General features: G+C 41.1%; 1 protein-coding gene across 2 annotated transcripts in view; it reads right to left on the reverse strand.

Moving 5' to 3' along the window:
- Window positions 1-20,247, reverse strand: part of LOC145404739 (zinc finger HIT domain-containing protein 2) — a 79,686-nt gene that overhangs the window by 24,056 nt on the left and 35,383 nt on the right. For both annotated transcript variants that reach the window (XM_080276294.1, XM_080276293.1), the window contains exons 3-4: window positions 12,854-13,010; window positions 10,414-10,649 (exon numbers count right to left, since the gene is read on the reverse strand). In XM_080276294.1, coding sequence (XP_080132420.1) covers window positions 10,414-10,649; window positions 12,854-13,010 — 393 coding nt within the window. The remainder of the gene's footprint in view (window positions 1-10,413; window positions 10,650-12,853; window positions 13,011-20,247) is intronic.

Genomic DNA, 20,247 nt, shown 5'->3' on the forward strand with positions numbered 1-20,247 from the left:
AGAGTACAAAGGGCAGCTACAAGATGTGTACCAAGCTTAAGGGATCTAAGCTATAAAGAAAGACTAGAAAAACTGTATCTACCAACACTAAAGAAGACAAGGAAAAGACGAGACATGATTATGCTACATAAATGCATCTCAGGGAATGAGAAAATAGACATAAATGAATATATAACCTACGGGGAAGCATCAGCAAGAGGACACTACAAAACGCTACATAGAAAGAGAGGTGATAAAAATGTAAGGAAATTCATTTTCCCAAATAAGGCAATTCATCAGTGGAATGCACTACCGAATGAAACAGTGTGTGCCAAAATCTATCTATCTATCTATCTATTGCCAGACGCCTCAATCCCGTTTGGGGTGGCCACAAACAAATCGCCTCCAAGTCGCCCTGTCCCCCGCCATTTCACTCCCCTGCTCCCAACTCACACCCCCCTCTCTCATATACCTCTCCACCCCATCCCTCCATCTCATCTTCGGCCTCCCCCTCCCTCTTTCCCCCTCCACCTCACTCACATACACTCTCTTCGTCAGTCTTTCACCCTCCATCCTCTCCACATGGCCAAACCACCTCAGTGTGTTCCTCATAATGCTCCCTATCACATCCACATCAACACCACAATGCTCCTTTATATCCTCATTCGTCAGCCTATCTCTCCATGTGACTCCACAGGCTCCTCTTAAATAACTCATTTCCACTGCTCTCACTCTTGACTTGTGTCCTTCCAACAACGTCCAAGCTTCACTTCCATACGTTAGAGTTGGTATCACAATACTGTCATGTAGTAACTTTTTCACTTCCATGCTCACTTCCCTGTTTCTTATCACTGCTTTCAAAGAACCAGCAACCTTTCTTCCCTGCTGTACCCTTTCAAGCACTTCACCCTCCAAACCTCCATCCTTACTCATCACACTACCCAAGTACTTAAATGTACTCACATTTTCCAATTCCTCACCATCCAACCTCGCTGTACATTCACTGACTTCACCTCTCTCAAAGACCATCACTTTACTCTTCCCTACATTCACCTTCAGATTCCGTTTCTTACACACTCTCCCAAACTCATCCACCAAGCCTTGCAGCTCCCCTTCGTCTTCACTCAACAACACAGTATCATCTGCAAACAACAGTACAGGGAGTTTCCAAACACTATCCTCTCTCACCAGGGCCACCCAACATCCACTACCCTACCTTGTACCTCTTTTATTACTCCATCCATATACAGATTGAATAACCACGGAGACATGAAACATCCCTGTTTCAACCCAACTTCCAAAGAGAAAAATTCACTTAGTTCGCCATCCACACGCACTGCAGCCTTCGCACTATCGTACATACTCTTCACAGCATTCAACAACTTCCCATCTACTCCATATATTCTTAACACTTTCCACAATCCCTGTCTATCCACCCTGTCATATGCTTTCTCCAAATCCATGAAAGCCGCATACAACTTCTTTCCCTTCTCTAGAAACTTTTCCACTAAAGATCTAAGAATGAATATCTGATCTACACAACCTCTTCCCTTCCTAAAGCCTCCCTGTTCTTCTCCGACTAATTTCTCTGTTCTTTCTCTAACTCTGTCAATAAGTATCCTGCCATACACTTTTCCTATTATACTAAGAAGACAAATGCCCCTATGATTACCACACACTTCTTTTTCCCTTTTTCCTTTGTACAAGGGAATAATTATACCTGACTTCCAATCCTCCGGGACTACCTTCCTCCCAGGCTAATCTGCACATCTTCCACATCCATTCTACTACTATCTCTCCCCCATGCTTCAGCATTTCCCCACACACTCCATCAATTCCTGGGGCTTTCCCAGATTTAACTTTCTTCATTGCTTCCACAACTTCTATCCTACTGATTTCCTCCTGTCTTCTCACCTCCCTCCTTCTCCCAGCCATTCCCCAGCCACTTATACTCGCATTACTTCCATCCTCTACGTTCAACAATTCCTTAAAGTGTTCTCTCCATCTGCTCACTTTTTCTCCCTTCTCCACTAGTAATCTACCATTTTTATCTTTCACTCCCCTGCTAACTTCACTTCCACCCTGTCTTACTCTTTTCACCTCTTTCCAGAACATTTTCTTACAGTCCCTCCACTTTACACTCAAATTTCTTCCAAATTCCTCATCCACTCTCTTCTTACTCTCTCTTACTAATCTTTTCACCTCTCTCTTTCTTTCTACATATAACTCTCTCTTCCGCCTCTCAACTTCTTCCACGCCCCTATTTCTCATCCATTCATTGTATGCTTTCTTCTTTTGTGCCACAGCCTGTCTCACCTCTTCAGTCCACCACGCTGTTCCTTGCACCCCCCTCCGTCTTCTCTTCCTTCCACACACCACATCACATGCTGCACATATTTCTTCTGTAAATATGCTACACACACCTTCCACGTCTCCCATCTGCTCCAATTCATATTTGCCCAATCGTTCCTCCACTTCTCTCTTATACTCTGCCTTTTTCTCATCCTCTTGTAACCTTTCCACTCTCCTTGCAACTACTCCTTCCTCTCGTCTTTCCCTTCTTCTATTTCTCCACTCTAATTGGACCTTGATTCTGGCCACCACCAAGTAGTGGTCAGAGAGTCCACTCCCCCAACCTCTATAAACTCTTGCATCCATTACAAAACTTCGCATCCTTTCATCCACACACACATAATCAATCATTGCCTTCCTTTCATTCAGTTCACCACCCACCCTTCTCATCATTCGCCATGTATACCTGTGGATCATTTTATGCCAAAACTATTCATAAATTTAAGGATAAGTATGATAAAAATTCTTTAATACATGGGATAGTACGAGCTTGATTCATTCCGGTAAAGATACAATTAGGGAAGAACACACACACACACACACACACACACACACACACACACACACACACACACTGTCAGCCAAAGCAAACGGACGTATCGCAGCCACCACTGCAAACCTTAAGCAGTTTTCAGGAATTATGCTTGTCCTGTCTCCTATGGTCTTGTTTTAAGTTTAAAATACTGTAAGTTAATATAGTCTACCAAAAATGTAAAGATCTATTGGCAGAGAGTTTCCATGAATGTTTAGTATTTTCGGTATCGGTAACAGCTGTTTTTGGCACAGTAACCAATCAAACATGGCTGATAATGTAAACACTGAGGGACTCGAATTTCCTGGATTTGATAGTAATACGTGAATGCTGTTTGAGAAGGTGAAAGTGGCAGTGATTGTAGCATATACACCATGTGAGGACAGGAGTGAGAGAGAGAAAGACAGGATTTGGGATGAGCTGGGTGAAGTAGTGGAAGAAATGCCCAGGAGCTATAAAGTGATTGTGATGGGGGATATGAATGGAAGAGTAGGCACTGGTCCTGAGGATGACATAATGGGTTGCTATGGAGTACCAGGAGAAAATTATAATGGGAAAAGACTAAAGGATATGTGTCAGGAGAGGAGGTTGTGCATTTGTAACTCGTATTTCAAACACAGAGATGCACATAAATATATATGGTATAGAGGGAACGGGGATCGTGTTGAAAAAAAGCCTGATTGATTACGTGTTCGTAGAGAGGTCGATGATGGGAATAGTTGCTGATACGAGGGCTGTGAGAGGACGATGTGGAGGTCTGTCAGATCATATGATTGTGCTATGCAAGATCAAGCTGAAAGGAGTGAGGTGGATCAGGAGAGAGAGAAGCAATCAGGGAGAAAGACTGAAAGTTGAGAAGCTGAGGATCAAAGAAATGGCAGATGAATACAGGACCAAAGTAGAGGACGAGTTAGAATTACTGAATTGGAATTTAATGGATCTGGACAGACTGTGGAATGCATTTAAGGATTGCTTAGTTAGGAATGCTAAAGCGGTATGTGGTGTGGCAAGAATAACAACAAAGAAGAAAGGTACGGCATGGTGGGATGAGGAGGTAAAGAGAGTGGTGGAGGAAAAGAGGAAGACGTGGCTAAAGTGGTTACAGGATAGGGGTTCAGTTGAAATAAGAACTGAACATGTTGAGAGCAAGAAGCACGTAAAGAGACTAGTGAAGAGGAAAAAGAAGGAGGTAAAGGAGGATCTAGGAAGAAAAATGAATGCGAACTACTCTGAAAATAGAAAGTTATTCTGGAAAGAGGTGCGGAAATGTAGAAGTGAAAGCGGTAAGAAATGGGATGGTGTGAAGGATGCAGGTGGTAGATTATTAACCCATGGAGATGGAGTAAGGGCCAGATGGAAAGAATATTTTGAAAGCCTGATGAATAGAGATAGAGAAAGCAGAGCAGCTGTAAACATGATTGGTTTTGGGGGTCTGCAGAGAAGGAATGCAGTGCCAGGAGACGTGACACTCGCCCAGGTGAAGAATGCTGTGAAGCGGCTGAAAGATGGGAAAGCAGCTGGGGTTGATGAGGGGTACGCAGATGCTTAAATGTAGTGGAAAGAATGGAATGAAGTGCTTGTTGGGGATATGTAAGAAAGCATGGATGAGTGAAACTGTGCCTGCAGAGTGAAAAAAGGCTGTGATTGTACCCCTGTACAAAAATAAAGGTGAACGAAGTGAGTGCATGAATTATCATGGCATAAGCTTACTGAGTGTGGTAGGGAAGGTATATGGAAGAATTATTATTGAGAAAGTAAGAGAGATATCATAAGTCCTAGTGAGTGATGAACAGGGTGGCTTTAGGAGTGGCAGAGGATGTGTGGACCAAATATTTGCAGTGAGACAGATAGTAGAGAAGGCTTGTGAGAAGGACCATAAGGTGAATATGGCATTCAAGGATCTGGAAAAAGCATATGACAAAGTGGACAGACAAGGATTGTGGAAAGTTTTGCGCATGTACGATGTACAGGGTAAGCTGTTAGGTGCTGTCAAGTTTTTATGATGGTAGTGATGCATGTGTAATGGTTAATGGGCATCTAAGTGAATGGTTCACAATCAGTGTGGGTGTGCGACAAGGTTGTGTGATTTCCCCATTGTTGTTAAATGTATATATGGATGGGGTGATGAGAGAATTGAAAACACAAGTAATGGAGAGAGGGATGGCATTGGTAACGAATGGTGATGGATGGAAAATCTCAAATTTGTTATATGCTGATGATGCAGTACTGCTTGCAAGTACCGGACAAGAATTTGGTAGGCTACTGCAGAGTTTTGCTGATGTCTGTGAGTGTCGTGCCGTGAGAGTAAATGTAGAAAAGAGTAAAGTTATGGTTACTGAGAGAGAAGGTGACTCCCAGTGCAATGTAACAGTGAATGGAGAGAGACTGGCATTGGTGAGAGAGTTCTAATACCTGGGTACAGTGATAGAAAAGAGAGGAAAATGTGCATAAGAAGTGGAAAGTAGAGTGACACAAGGAAGAAAAGTAGCTGGTGCAATGAAGGCCTTGGTAAGAAACAGAGGCTTGAGTGTTGCAGCTGCATGAGGCTTACATGAAGGAGTGTTAGTGCCAACTTTAACATATGGATGTGAGACTATGATGTGGCATGAAAATGAAAAGTCAAGAGTAAGAGCAGTGGAGATGGGACTGCTGAGGAATGTATGTGGAGTACAGAGGGTGGATAGAATACGAAATAATGTGATTCGTGAAAGATGCAAAGTGAGGAACTCGGTGGACACCAAAATTGAAGAGAGTGTACTGAGATGGTATGGTCATGTGGAGAGAATGGATAACAATAGAGTGGTGAAAAAGGTATATCTGAGCGAATTTGAAGGAGGGAGGAGGCGAGGTAGGCCAAGGAGAAGGTGGAGAGATTTTGTGGATGAATGTGTGAGGAAGAGAGGTTTGGAAGTTGGTGAAGCTAGGAAACTGACAGGAGATCAAGCTGGCTGGATGAATTTTGTGAGAAGATATGCATGATCAGGGATTTTGGCACCCCTTTTTAACATGGCAGCGTCTGGATTGACTTTGTCGGATAAGATATGTGAAGCTACAGAACGTGGTGAATGTTTTTGGTGTATCTGATAGAGCCAGGATTCAGGGGGCTTGAATGATGAGTGAATGGAAGTGTGGCCCATTGGACTGGGCAATTTTGGGCTGTCTGGACATTGCTACTCCTCACCCTGCCCTTGGGTGGGAAAGGAGGTCCAGATGACGATGATGATGATAACTAATGTCATGGATTTGGTTAAAACATTGATTATGATGATTAGTGAACTTGAAAAGAAAGTGAATAATTCTGTGTTAAAGGACATGTCTGAAAATACCGAGACTACTATACAGAGTCTGATCCAGTCCAATGAGACGGTGAACGAGGAGATCAGGAATTTGAAGCGAGAAAATATCGAACTGAGGAGAAAACTAGGAGAGAGTGGTAATAAAACGGAGAAGGTGAGTTGTGTATTAGAAGAGCATAAGGCAAAGTGGGCACATGTAGAAGAACAGAAAGAAGTGGTCAGCTTAAGGGAAATCATTCAGGAAGAAAGGGAAATGAACAAGAAATAAATGGAAGAAAATGTAATGAAAATACTGAAGAAAAAAGAGAAAATAGTGAGAGAAACTGAAGGAACAGATGTGTGGTAATACAGTATTTGGAAACAGGGAGGAGGAAGAAAAGGTTAGATCCGTGAGACTCGAGAGAGACACAAACCTGGTGAGAATAATATTTGGCAAGATTGATCCCGAAGGAGACAAGTGGGAAAAAGAAATTGAGGAAGCATGGAGGATAGGGCCTTATAAGAAAGGGAAAACAAGACCAATGAGAGTCAAGTTGTCATCAGAAAATGTAGTACATGATATACTTAAAGTGACCTGGAAACTAAGTAAAGAGGTAGGGATGGAATATATTATAATAAGAAAAGATTTGAATGAAGAAGAAAGAGAAGTTTTAAGATCACTGAAGGAACAAGGGAAAAAATGATAAGAGGACAGAAGAAGAATGTAAAACTTTTTTTTGGAGAGTGATGGATATGAAAGTAGAGAATTGGTATGTGAGGAAATAGACGTGAAGGAAACTAAGGGGGATGGCTATGAAAGATCAGTAATTGAGGTAGTGGTACCGATGGAGAGAAGGGGAGAAGAGGGTATAAAAAACATCAAAAATAATTTGAAGGTGGTATATACTAATGTTAATGGTTTAATATTGGCAAGGCCTGAAATTAACGATTTCTTGAGGGAACATGAACTTGATGTTATGTGCTTTGTAGAGACCAAGTTAAGCGAAGATATTGATGTTCATATGGGAGATGGTAAATACAAACTGTGGAGAAGAGACAGAAAAGAAAAAACGGGAGGAGGAGTGATGATAGCAGTGAAGAACAACATAAATGTAAATACTGTGGAAATAGGAGAAGGCAGAGCTGAAGTGATATATATGAAATTAGAAACTGGAGAGAATGGTAAGAGAGATACGGCGGTAGTGTATGTTCCCCCTAAGACAAGAGCATGGAATGATGATGAATACCAGGAGATGTTGTCAGATATGGCTAGTTATTTACAAAAAATAATTGAGAAGAGCAACAATATAATTTTGGTGGGTGACTTTAATTGTAAAGAGGTGAACTGGGGGGAATGGGACTCAGGAGACAGCGAAGATTCGTGGGGCACTATATTATTAAATATAATAATGAACAATGTGATGACGCAATGGGTCAAAGAAGAGACATGGTTCCGAAGGTGAGGACACACCAGCAAGGTTAGATTTACTGTTTACCAAAGAACCCGATGCAATAGAATCGTTGAAATATTTCCGTCCTATAGGAAAAAGTGATCATGTGGTCACTGAGTTCCAGATGATAATAGGGAACGTCGAGCCTAGAGACGAGCTTTATAGGCAGGGAAGATACAACTTTGGGAACGCAAATTTTACAGGATTGAGAAAATTTTTCAAAAATATAATTGGAGAAAATTCAGAGAAACGAGAGATACAGAGGAAGTGGGATATCTTTCTAGACCTCTATAATTTGGAAGTGGAAAAATTTGTACCAAGAGTAAGGGGGAAAGAAATCAGGAAAAAGGAGTGGTTTAATAGAAGGTGTATGACAGCAAAAAAAAGAGAGAGATAAGGCGTGGAACAACTGGAGAAAGTGAGGTAATAACAGAACAAAGGAAGAATATAAAAGAACTAGAAATGAATACACAAGAATAAGGAGAGAAGAAGAAAGGAATTTTGAAAAAGGTATAATAGACAAATGCAAGAATGAACCCAAACTGTTTTATAGATTTGTTAATGGCAAACTGAAACAAAAGGAAGGAATCACCAAACTGAAGGTAAAGGGAGAGGTCTATAAAGATGCACCAATGCAAGCTGAAATAATGAACAAATGTTTCCAATCGGTTTTCACTAAAGAAAAGGTGTTTAAGGAAGGGGAGGTAGTGATCAGAAATGTGCCGGTGATAAAAGATATAAAAGTGGAGGTACAGGAAGTGTATAAATTACTGGGAACTCAAGATGTAAGGAAAGCCCCAGGACCTGATGGAATTTCTAATTGGGTACTGAAGGAATGCAGAGAACAACTGGCGGATAAAATTCACAGTATAATTGTGTGTTCTCTGGAGGAGGGGAAAGTGCCACAAGAATGAAAGAGGGGAAATGTGGTACCAATTTATAAGGGAGGAAACAGGGAAGAACCCCTGAATTATAGACCAGTGTCTCTAACCAGCATGGTCGCAAAATTGTGTGAGAGAATCCTGAAAGACAGATGGATAAAATATCTAGAAGAGATGTATATTTTGGGTTAATGTCAGTTTGGATTCAGAAGTGGAAGGTCATGTGTTTCCAACTTGTCGAGCTTTTATGCAAGAGCGATTGACGTGATACAGGAGGGAGATGGTTGGGTGGATTGTGTGTACTTAGACTTAGAGAAGGCCTTCGACAAGGTACCTCATAAGAGACTAATGTGGAAACTAGAGTATATAGGAGGACTGAAGGGGAAATGCCTGGAATGGATGAGAGACTTTTTGAAAGACAGACAAATGAGGACGGTAATAAAGGACAGGATGTCTGGATCGAGGGAAGTAACAAGTGGATTCCCTCAAGGCTCGGTGTTGGCACCAATAAAGTTCCTGATTTACGTAAATGATGTGGTAGATGGAGTGAACAGTTATGCAAGTCTGTTTGCTGATGATGTAAAGATCTTGAGGAAGGTAAAGGTTGAGGAGGATTGTAAAATGCTGCAGGAGGATCTGGATAGGATACATGACTGGAGCCAGATGAGGGAAATGAAATTTAACATAAAGAAATGTAAAATATTGGAAATGGGTAAAAGTACCACTGAATTACTTGTTGGGTAATGAATTAATCACAAAAATGAGAGAAGAGAAAGATTTGGGAGTGCTGGTCCAAGATAATTTGTCACCTGAAAACCATATTAACAAGATAGTTAGAGAGATGTATAAACTCTTGACTAACATAAGAGTAACATTTCATTGTATGGATGAGGAGACGATAAAAAAGTTGATAGTGGCCATGATCCGCCCCAGGTTAGAATATGCAGCGGTAGTGTGGTCCCCACACAAAAAGAAAGATATAAACAAGATTGAGAGAATACAAAGAACAGCAACCAGGATGGTCCCCAGTCTGGCATATCTGTCATACAGAGAGAGGTTGGAAAGGCTGGATTTGCCTTCCTTAGAGGAAAGGAGAAAGAGGGGAGACATGATTGCAGTGTTCAGGACCATGATAGGAGTAGATAAAATTGATCGAGAAGACCTGTTTGTATGGGATAAGAGAGCAACAAGAGGACACGGAATGAAATTGAAGAAGTCAAGCTGCTTGATGGATATCAAGAAATATAGTTTTCCTTATAGAAGTATAGACCTGTGGAATAGCCTGGACAAAGAGATCGTCCAGTCTAAAAACTTAAATGAGTTTAAAGCTAAATTTGACTTACTGAGAAATAGCAACGGGAACCCACGAGCACAGTACATTTCGGGTATATCACAATTAGGTATATTAGGTAAATACTGTACATAAATATTTGTAATGACCTAGACAATGAAGTGGTGCAGGCAAAAAACATTCATGTGTGTGTAAGTAGACTAGATACATGTGGACATGGAGACAGGACAACACGAGCATTGCTCAATTCCTGTATACTACAAATAGGTAAATACAAATAGATAAATACACACACACACAATCATGGAAGGAAGGATCACTGGTGAGTATAAACAGATCTGCCATTAACTCCTGTGTTAAGGCTACTCTTCACAGAATGCAGTCCAGCAATATAAAAGAGATATTGCATCTCTTTACCACACATAAAGTATAATAATGTCTGATTATATGATGCCTTTGTTTTTACAGTCTCTTTGGTTTCTAAGTCCATAGCAACTTAAAGAAGTCTGCCTATATTAATGCACTGCAAGCTCCCCTAATTTAAATCAGAAATTATATGAAAAAAAGTTGCTATTTCAGAGCATATTCCTAACTTCAAGGACTGATTACAGTAATAAATAAAAAGAGCAGATTTGTAACAGCACATCATTACCTGTATGTCACTAAGGAGAGGAACATCTAAAATAGCTGGGCAGCTAAGGGCATATGTCGGAGTGGAAGATCCAGAGGTGGCAACCTCCTGTACTTGTGGTACCTCCTGTTCCCACCACGGGGTCCATGGGGGAATCAAATCTTGAAAATTGCCAGTCTTAATAAGATCTTGAAACTCCTGTCGCTCTTCCTCGGTCAGATTTTTCCACACTGCATCACTGTTACTGAGATCCACACCTGTGCACAATTACAGAGACACTGTAACCAATTTCAAACATTGGTACATATTCTCATTTCTGCAAACTGATGGCAAATCTTTTTTGCACAGTACTCTGAAAAACTGTGTCAGTATCAGAATAGTTTACATGACACAAAAGATAAGTAGATGTGCTATGCAAATTCATTCAGAAAAGAAGATATACAAAAATATAACCTAAAGAGTACTAAAAGAGGAAAAAAAAACATATGGTAACTGTCACCAATTCATTCCCCCATTCTCGTCAATGATGCAGTGAGAGAAAGATAATAATAATAATAATACCATAATAATAATAATAATAATAATAATAACTGATAACAATAATCTGGTACTGTTTCTCAGATGTGCCAGTTCTTTGTAAGGATTTCACAAGTGCTCGACACATTTACATCAAGAACTGTGATATCATTCATATACAAACTTTGTCAGCAGGCAATTAAACCCTATAATCATCAACACAAGGTGAACTCATGTCCATCTGGGAAGGGCAGTTTCTGAAGAAAGCTGCTTGCCTAAGGACTGTGAATGGCTGTGGTGCCCATATGTTTATGCACATCACAATGGGTGGTGGTGGCGGTGGATTGTTTTGTAGATATTCTGGTTACAAAGAGACAATGAATATCAATAGGTGGTGAAAAGGTAACAGCCACTGAATATGATTGATTTGAAGATCCTCAGATATGGTATAAGAATGTGTGGTAAAATGGTAATGGATGTATGGCAGTTGAGGAAGCAAAAGAACTTATGAAGGAAAAACATGGCTGGATAAATCATGTGTGCAGATGGAAAAGAAAAGGGGTATCAATGACTTCTACCCAACAAGACGAGAATAATTTAATGGAACAGAGGACATAAAAGAATAATGCCTATGGAGAGGAGACAAAAATACTTACTGTTTCAGTGACAGGTGAATGGCAATCCAGGCTTTTCACTTGACATTCTACTGATAGTTCTCTTACTTTTCTAATTCCTCTGCCCTGCTTCTGAATCTTTGTACTCAAAATTTCAGTGGAATGTAGGCTTATGATGAAAATTATAATCATCACTTATTCTGTGTCAGATGCTGGTAGGATACTTACAATCAAATCAAAGGAATGGAAATGGTTTATTCAGGGGTACCCACCACCCACTCACTCAATGTAGTGCTGCTCTCGGGTGCCTGCCCTTTCCTCTTTTCCTTCCTTCTTTCCTTCCTTCCTCTTCTGTCTTTCCTTTATTCTCTCCTCTTCCTTCTGTCTATACGGTACTCTACACTAAGTGACAAGCCAAATAGTTTCCTGAACACCAGGAAACCATTTACTATGATGGGTGGTAGACATATAACCAAATTACCGGGTATGGTGCCTGGTGGTTAGTCGGAAGCTCCAATCAGGTTTAGCCAGTGCATGTTTATATCCAACGGGTGATTGGGGTTTATTGCTCATGTAATGGCACTCAGGAATGAGTGCGGCTGGTCACTCACTCTCATCTTCAATGTCAGGATGAACTTGCCTAGCCCTGGGCTCCTATGGTCCTCATGGGGCAACACAGGATTGGATGATGATGATGATAATGATGAGAGGAAAATTTAGCAGTTCATAAAGGCAACCAAGTTTTTCATGCGTGGTTGGTGGGGCCGCTCACCATCTACTCACTTAATGTAGTGCTGCTCTTGGATGCCTGCCCTTTCCTCTCTTACTTCTTTCTTCTGTCTTTCTTTCCTTCATTCCTTCCTCTTCCTTTTGTCTATAGGTGACTCTACACTGAGTGGCAAGCTAAACGGTTTCCTGTACACCAGGAAACCATTTACTATGCTGGGTGATAACCATATAACCAAATCATGGCACCTGGTGGTTTAGTCGACAATTATGGTGCTCAAATTGGATTGAGCCAGTGCAGGTTTACATCCAAGGGTGGTTGGGGTTTACTGCTTGCATAATGCCACTCAGGGATGAGTGAGGCTGGTCACTCTCATCAATTTGCCTTATGCCAGGCTCCAATGCTAGTCAAGGGGAAGCACTGGATTAGATGATAATGAATGAATTACTGTACTGTACCTATAGTAAACATGAATTCCAAAACAAAGGCAACTTCCACTCATGGTAGGCTACATTCAGTTACAAATAGCCGAGTGTACCTCATATACTGCAGAAGGCATAATTATTATGAGGGCTACAGTAACAAAAACCAGTGATAAACCAACCTGCCATTCTTTGGGCCAATTCCTCCTCATCGTCATCATCATCCGAGTCAAGAGGCTCCTCCTGGGCCTCTTCTAATGCCAATGCTCCAGTATTCACGCGCTGGAGTATTTCCATCATTTTCTTGCGTGACTCTTCAGACACAGTTCCATCACGTAACTGTCAGATGATTTTTTACATCTGTACAATTATACACAAAGTAATCAAATCACTGAAATAAAAATAAAAACAACTGACAGAAATTAAGGGAACAACTTATATTAAAATGTTAATGATGAGAAAGCTATTTAAGTCTGTCTTTGTAGGTTAATCACTTGCATCATGTACAGCTGTTGACAAAAGAAAAAGTGATACCGCCTTACACCAGGAACACAAACTCGGGTCATTTCTGGCTGATGAGTTACAGGAGGGAGAGTGGGAGAATGGTATGAAATGGCAGTACTGTATTTTGCAGCGTATAAGATGCACTTTTTTGTCTCAAAATTACCCTGAAATATCCCCATGTGTCTTGGAGGCTAGCCTAGACCTTGGCTCCACTTAGATGAAACTCTAATACAGCTGATCATTTCAAAGCTTGGCAATCACAAGTATTTACTGGATTATAAAGACTGTTCATTTATTGTAATAAATTTATGTACACTTGTGTTTATGCTCAGCAGTTTTTAGTAACATCCAAATTTGAGAACGCAAAACACTAGCAGTTTTTTTACAGTACAACTGGCCAAGAGATGGTCTAAGGGTTTAGCGGTACAGCAATTTAATACAGTAAACCCTTGATATAATGGACTTCAATAGACAGGAATTTGCTTTTATCGGAATCGAGGAGCTACTGGACTAAATTCCTATATATCGGAAAATGTCCGATAAAGCCAGAAGCAGTCCGGACTGCCTGACCACTTCAGCTATGTTCACCACAATAAAGTAAATGAAAGACATGTTTATCAGTGTACAATACATTATTATTATATATATTATACTCCCTGTACTGTTGTTTGCAGATGATACTGTGTTGTTGTGTGAAGACGAAGGGGAGCTGCAAGGCTTGGTGGATGAGTTTGGAAGAGTGTGTAAGAAACAGAATCTAAAGGTGAATGTAGGGAAGAGTAAAGTAATGGTCTTTGAGAGAGGTGAAGTCAGTGAATGTACAGCGAGGTTGGATGGTGAGGAATTGGAAAATGTGAGTACGTTTAAGTATTTGGGTAGTGTGATGAGTAAGGATGGAGGTTTGGAGGGTGAAGTGCTTGAAAGGGTACAGCAGGGAAGAAAGGTTGCTGGTTCTTTGAAAGCAGTGATAAGAAACAGGGAAGTGAGCATGGAAGTGAAAAAGTTACTACCTGACAGTATTGTGATACCAACTCTAACGTATGGAAGTGAAGCTTGGACATTGTTGGAAGGACACAAGTCAAGAGTGAGAGCAGTGGAAATGAGTTATTTAAGAGGAGCCTGTGGAGTCACATGGAGAGACAGGCTGATGAATGAGGATATAAAGAAGCGTTGTGGTGTGGATGTGGATGTGATAGGAAGCATTATGAGGAACACACTGAGGTGGTTTGGCCATGTGGAGAGGATGGAGGGTGAAAGACTGACGAAGAGAGTGTATGTGAGTGAGGTGGAGGGGGGAAGAGGGAGGGGGAGGCCGAAGATGAGATGGAGGGATGGGGTGGAGAGGTATATGAGAGAGGGGGATGCGAGTTGGGAGCAGGGCAGTGAAAAGGTGGAGGACAGGGCGACTTGGAGGCGATTTGTTTGTGGCCACCCCAAACAGGATTGAGGCGTCTGGCTATAGATAGATAGATAGATTATACCATTTGATTAATGTAGTGAAGGTATAACACAGTACAGTACTGCAATGGTTGTGAAAACAGTTTAAAAACCATTGGTGCACTCCAGACTAATGTCTGATATATTGGAAAAAGTCCAGATTAGCAAAGGGAAGTCTGGATGTTGCTTTTACCAGAATTTCGCTCTTTTCAGAAAGGCTTGGGCCCCAATTACTGTAGTCTGATATAGTGAGGTCTTACTGTAATTTAGCACCTAGTGTTCACTCTACTCTAGCAAGCTAACATGATCACTGGTGAACTGTCTGCTGACCTTCTTGGCAATCATGATTTCTTCACTTGCCATCCACTCACTAATTAGCAAGGCAATCATATTGGAGAGATGTTGGCTGGCGAGACTGCTGAGTCATTATAACAGACGTCTGTGGTTTCGCACTTTAACAGTTTATCATCTAGTGTTCACCCTACTGTACCAATCTAACATGATCACTGGTGAACTGCCTACTAACCATCTGAATGGCAATCATGATCACTTCACTTGCCATCCACTCACTACCTAGCAAGGCAGTCATATTGGAGAGATGTTGGCTAGCGAGACTGCTGAGTCATTATAACACGTCTGTGGTTAGCAATTTACCAGTTTAGCACCTAGCGTTCACCCTACTCTAGCAAGCTAAACTGATCACTGGTGAATTGCCTACTAGCCTTCTGAAAGGCAATCATGATCACTGTTGCGTATATGTATGCAACTTGCTCCCGTGTTCCTGAACTTGATTCTTCTGAATTCTCTACTCTCTGGCTTCAGCTCTCCTGTCATTCTCTGACTAAATATATCTGCGCTGTTTACTTATCTCCTAATTCTCCTGACTATCAAAAATTCTTCGACTATCTTACTTCTACGATGGAACACATTCTATCCATTTCTCCTTTCTCTGAAATCTCCATTCTAGGAGATTTCACTGTTCACCACCACCTTTGGCTCTCCTCTCCTTTCACTGATCCACCTGGTGAACAAGACTTCATCTTTTCTATCCTTAATGACCTGGAGCGGCTTATACAGCACCCTACCCGTATCCCTGACACCTTGGAGAGAGCTCCAACATACTTGACCTCTTCCTTACAACTAATCCGTCTGCTTACATTGTTAATCTTTTCTCTCCGTTGGGCACCTCCAATCATAACCTTGTTACTTTAACCTGTCCTATCGCTCTAGTGCGGCCTGTGGACCCTCCAAAGAAACATCATCTGTGGCACTTTGGAGACGGGGATTGGGAGGCCCTCAGGCAGTACTTCTTTGATTTTCCCTGGAATGATTATTGCTTCCATGGCCGGGGGCCATCTGAGTGTGTCTTGCACATTACGGGGGTTATTCTCTATGGCATGGAAGCATACATTCCTTTCTCATATCCTCTGACTAATGCAAAAAAGCCTTGGTTTAATCAAGCTTGTTCTAATGCTGCCCGCAACAAGAAGAGGGCCTATAAAAGGTACCAGAGCCAACCTACCCCTTAATCACATCTTTTTTATGTTTCTGCCCGGAATTGTGCTAAGTCTGTTCTTCGCTCTGCTAAAAACAATTTCATCTGTATAAATGCTCTCAACTCTCCAACTCGAATTCTTCCCACTCCTTCTGGCACCCTGCCAAAAACCTTTCTAACAACTTTACCTTATCATCCTTCCCTCCTCTTTTCTACTCTGATGGCTCTGTAGCTATTTCTTCTACTGATAAAGCAGATCTGTTTGCTCAGATTTTCTCCTCCAATTCCAAATTAGATGATTCTGGTGCTGTCCCTCCCTCACTTTCCCCTTCTGACTTCCTCATGGCTGACATTAAAACTTCAGCTGATGTATTTCTGCCATCACTGGCCTCAATACTAACAAGACATATGGGCCTGATGGGGTCCCTCCTGTTGTCCTCAAGAACTGCGCTTCTGTGCTTACACCCTGCCTAGGTAAACTCTTTTGCCTTTGTCATTCTACTTGTACCTTTCCTTCTTGCTGGAAGTTTGCTCTCATTCAGCCGGTCCCAAGGGTGACCGTTCGCAACCCCCTAACTATCATCCAATTGCTTTAACATCCTGTGTCTCAAAAGTTTTTGAGTCAATTCTTAACACAAAAATTTTAAAGCATCTCTCCTATTACAACCTTCTTTCTGATCGTCAGTATGGGTTCCGTCAGGGACACTCCAATGCATTCTTCTCACCTACCTTTCAGATTCCTGGTCATCCTCCTTTCAGGACTTTGGCAAAAGCTTTGCCATTGCACTCGACATCGCAAAGGCTTTCGATCAAGTCTGGCACAAATCTTTAATTTGCAAACCGCCCTCTTACGGTTTCTATCTTTCTATCTGTGCCTTCATCTATAGCTTCCTTTCTGGTCGTTCTATAGCTGCTGCTGTAGACGACCATCATTCTTCTCCTAGATCTATTAACAGTGGTGTTCCTCAGGGCTCTAACACCAACCCTCTTCCTTTTATTTATCAATGATCTTCTAAGCTGTACATCTAACCCTATCCACTTGTACGCTGATGATTCCACCCTTCACCTTTCCATTCGGTTTCCATAGCGTCCTTCTCAGCAGTTACTTCAACAAACAAAGAATGAAGCTATGGCACACCTAAGGTCTGACTTGGCTTGTATCTCTGACTGGGGTAAAAACAATCTTGTTTTTAATGCATCTAAGACTCAGTTTTTACACCTATCAACCCGTCAAAATCTTCCACAGGAGTACCCACTAATGTTTAATAATATCCAGCTCAATCTTGCATCATCCTTGAACATGCTTGGGGTTTCATTCACACGGGACTTATCTTGGAAAGATCATATTGCATCTCTCGTAAAATCTGCTTCCAAGATATTGGCAGAGCTCTTGTTTGGCGAGCCACAGCTCGCAAATGCGAGTATTTTTTCCCTTCGGCGAACACATTTCACATGTAAGTAGCCTTTTGGTGAGGAGAAAATACATCCACTTCAAAACCCAGTAAACTACAAAATAAGTAAATCTCACGTAAATGAACAAAAGATTGATTATTATGTCTTTCTTTGTCGCCACTGTGAATGTTTAAAAACACTACAATGTGTAAATAAATAAATATATTTATTGCTCGTAAAATATTTCAGCTCGTAGTCAGTTTGGCTACTAAAAATTTATTTGGCTCGTAAATCTGAAACCTCAGGAGCCAAATGGCTTGCAACCATCAGCAGTTACCAAGAGCCTTGATTGGGTGTGCTAAGCCAACTCCTTGCCTTCTTTACTCCTGCACAGTTGTTGACTTTATACACAGGTTTTATATGCCCCTGTTTAGAGTATAACTCTCATGTGTGGGGAGGCTCCCCACACATAGCTCTTCTCAATAGGGTGGAGTCAAAGGCTATTCATCTCATAAACTCTCCTCCTCTTACTGGCTCCCTTCAACCTTTGTCTCTTTGCCACACTGTTGCATCTTTGTCTCTTTTCTATTGCCACTTCAATGGTCATTGCTCCTCTGAACTGTCTGCTTTCATCCCTTCACCTCTACGATGGGCGCATAGCACCCGTCTAGCAACAAACTCTCATCCCTTTGCTGTCCAACTCTCTACTGGAAGAGCTAACTGTTACTCTCAGTCCTTCATTTATGCTATGGGTCAACTCTGGAACTGTCTCTCTCTGTCTGTATTTCCTACTTCCTATGATCTCCAGTCTTTCAAACGCAGTGTGTCCAGGCATCTCGAAATGCATGGCTCTTGAATTTGGCTCTCTTTTGTATTGTTTTTGTTTCTTTCTTGGAAGGAACGTTCATGCGGGCTCAGCCTTTGGTTCCTTCTTCCTCGCATTAAAAAAAAAAAACTTCACTTGCCATCCACTCACTAAAGTGGGTATCAGACGGGGACCCGTGAACGTCGTGTGAAGCACAAAATGGACATCCAAACTGAGCTTGGACGTCCATACTAGCTGGTATGGATTTATTCTTACCAAGTCAACAGTTCACTAAAAGATCAAATTCTCCAAACTGGTCTGATAGCAACTGTGACAGAGCAACGGCCCAAAGGTCATTAGCATATAACTCTTACTTAAAATCAAAACCATCTGAATCACTCTGCCAATTTAAAATTCCTAGACACCATGCAAAAGCTGTAATAAATCTCGCTAAATCAAACTTTCTTCAAAATCAACCATCAAAACTACTTAACAACCCTAATAACAATAGAATATTCTGGTCAGCTCTCAATCCTTTCAATAATAACTTTAACAATTCATCATCCATTCCCTCACTAAAAACTTCTGATGGCAACATTACAAACGACCCACGTGGGGAAGTGAATATTTTTGTCAGTACATTTGCCAGAAATTCTACCACAGAGGAAGTCAGCCAGAACATCCCAGTTCTAGAACTTACTCTCCCAAAACTGTTCCACTTAAAATACAGACAAGATATGTAAAATCCATCCTGGACAATTTACCAACCAACAAAGCTCCAACCCCAGATGGAATTCCTCCAACTGTTTTGAAAGAGTGTTTCCCTGAACTTGCCTCTGTTCTAGCTAAATTATTCAGACTATGCATGCGTACTTCTTCATTCCCTAATTCATGGAAAAATGCCAATATCTACCCAATTCCAAAGAAAGGAAGTTTCTCTGACCCCTCTGATCACAGACCAATAGCTGTCACATCGTCTCTTGATAAAGTACAGTTGACCCTCGATACCACGGACCCCGAATCAACAGATTTCAGAAGCAACAGACAATATCTGCTGGCACAGAATCACTCCGGACACTGGTCACTTGTCTGTTATTTGAAAGTTCGTCATTCCTAACTACATACAGTATTTCTCTTTACAGGCACAAAAATAAATGATACTGTAGTTGAAATATAAAAAATTGTTGTCACACAGTACTGTACCTGACCCAAGTGACCTATGTCCCATACCACCTGCCACTGCCTGCCTCAGTATTGTGTGTATCATCACTGTGATAAGAAACGTTTATTTGCTTATTATCTTGCTCCTCCTTTCCTCTCAGAAATCTGAGCACGTGGCTCCAGATTAACTTTAATTATGCCTAAGCACCCTGAAAGTGCTATGAACACAAGAAAAACATTCATTCCAAAGGAAAATGTAAAATTGTTGGACAAAGTGGCATGTGGTGTGGAAGATTACATGTAAACTATCAGACATGAAATGACTCGGGTGTGTTTACGATGTGGATAGTTTCTTTGTTGGGGAAAAAAAAAGTTAATGATGAAGGAGCAGTAAAATTCATGTTTTTGCCTTGGGTGCAACATGTGAAAAAAAAAAGAAAAGCTTTGTGCCTGACCTTTGTTATGAACTGATGGTCTTTGGTAAAGAAAATTTGGCTCTCAAGGTACGTGAAGACACTACGTGTTGACGTAAATAGTTAGGTAAGATCATTATGTGAGTTCAGTTCTTGTGAATTACTGTACACTGTACTGTCATACAAATTATACTTCTTGGCTGACTTGTTTATTATTCACAATTAGCGCATTCGTGTGTATCTGAGAAGTGAGAAGTACGCAATCACTCCATGCTGATGACTTCAGTATAGTTTTTTTTCCTTTACTTTTGATGACTAATGACTCAAAAACAGTTTCACACATTTTTTTTCCTTTTTTAAATGAGCGCA

This window comes from Coenobita brevimanus, chromosome 64 (assembly GCF_032717465.1).
Source record: "Coenobita brevimanus isolate Jiangsu-jjx chromosome 64, ASM3271746v2, whole genome shotgun sequence".
Lineage (NCBI taxonomy): Eukaryota > Metazoa > Arthropoda > Malacostraca > Decapoda > Coenobitidae > Coenobita > Coenobita brevimanus.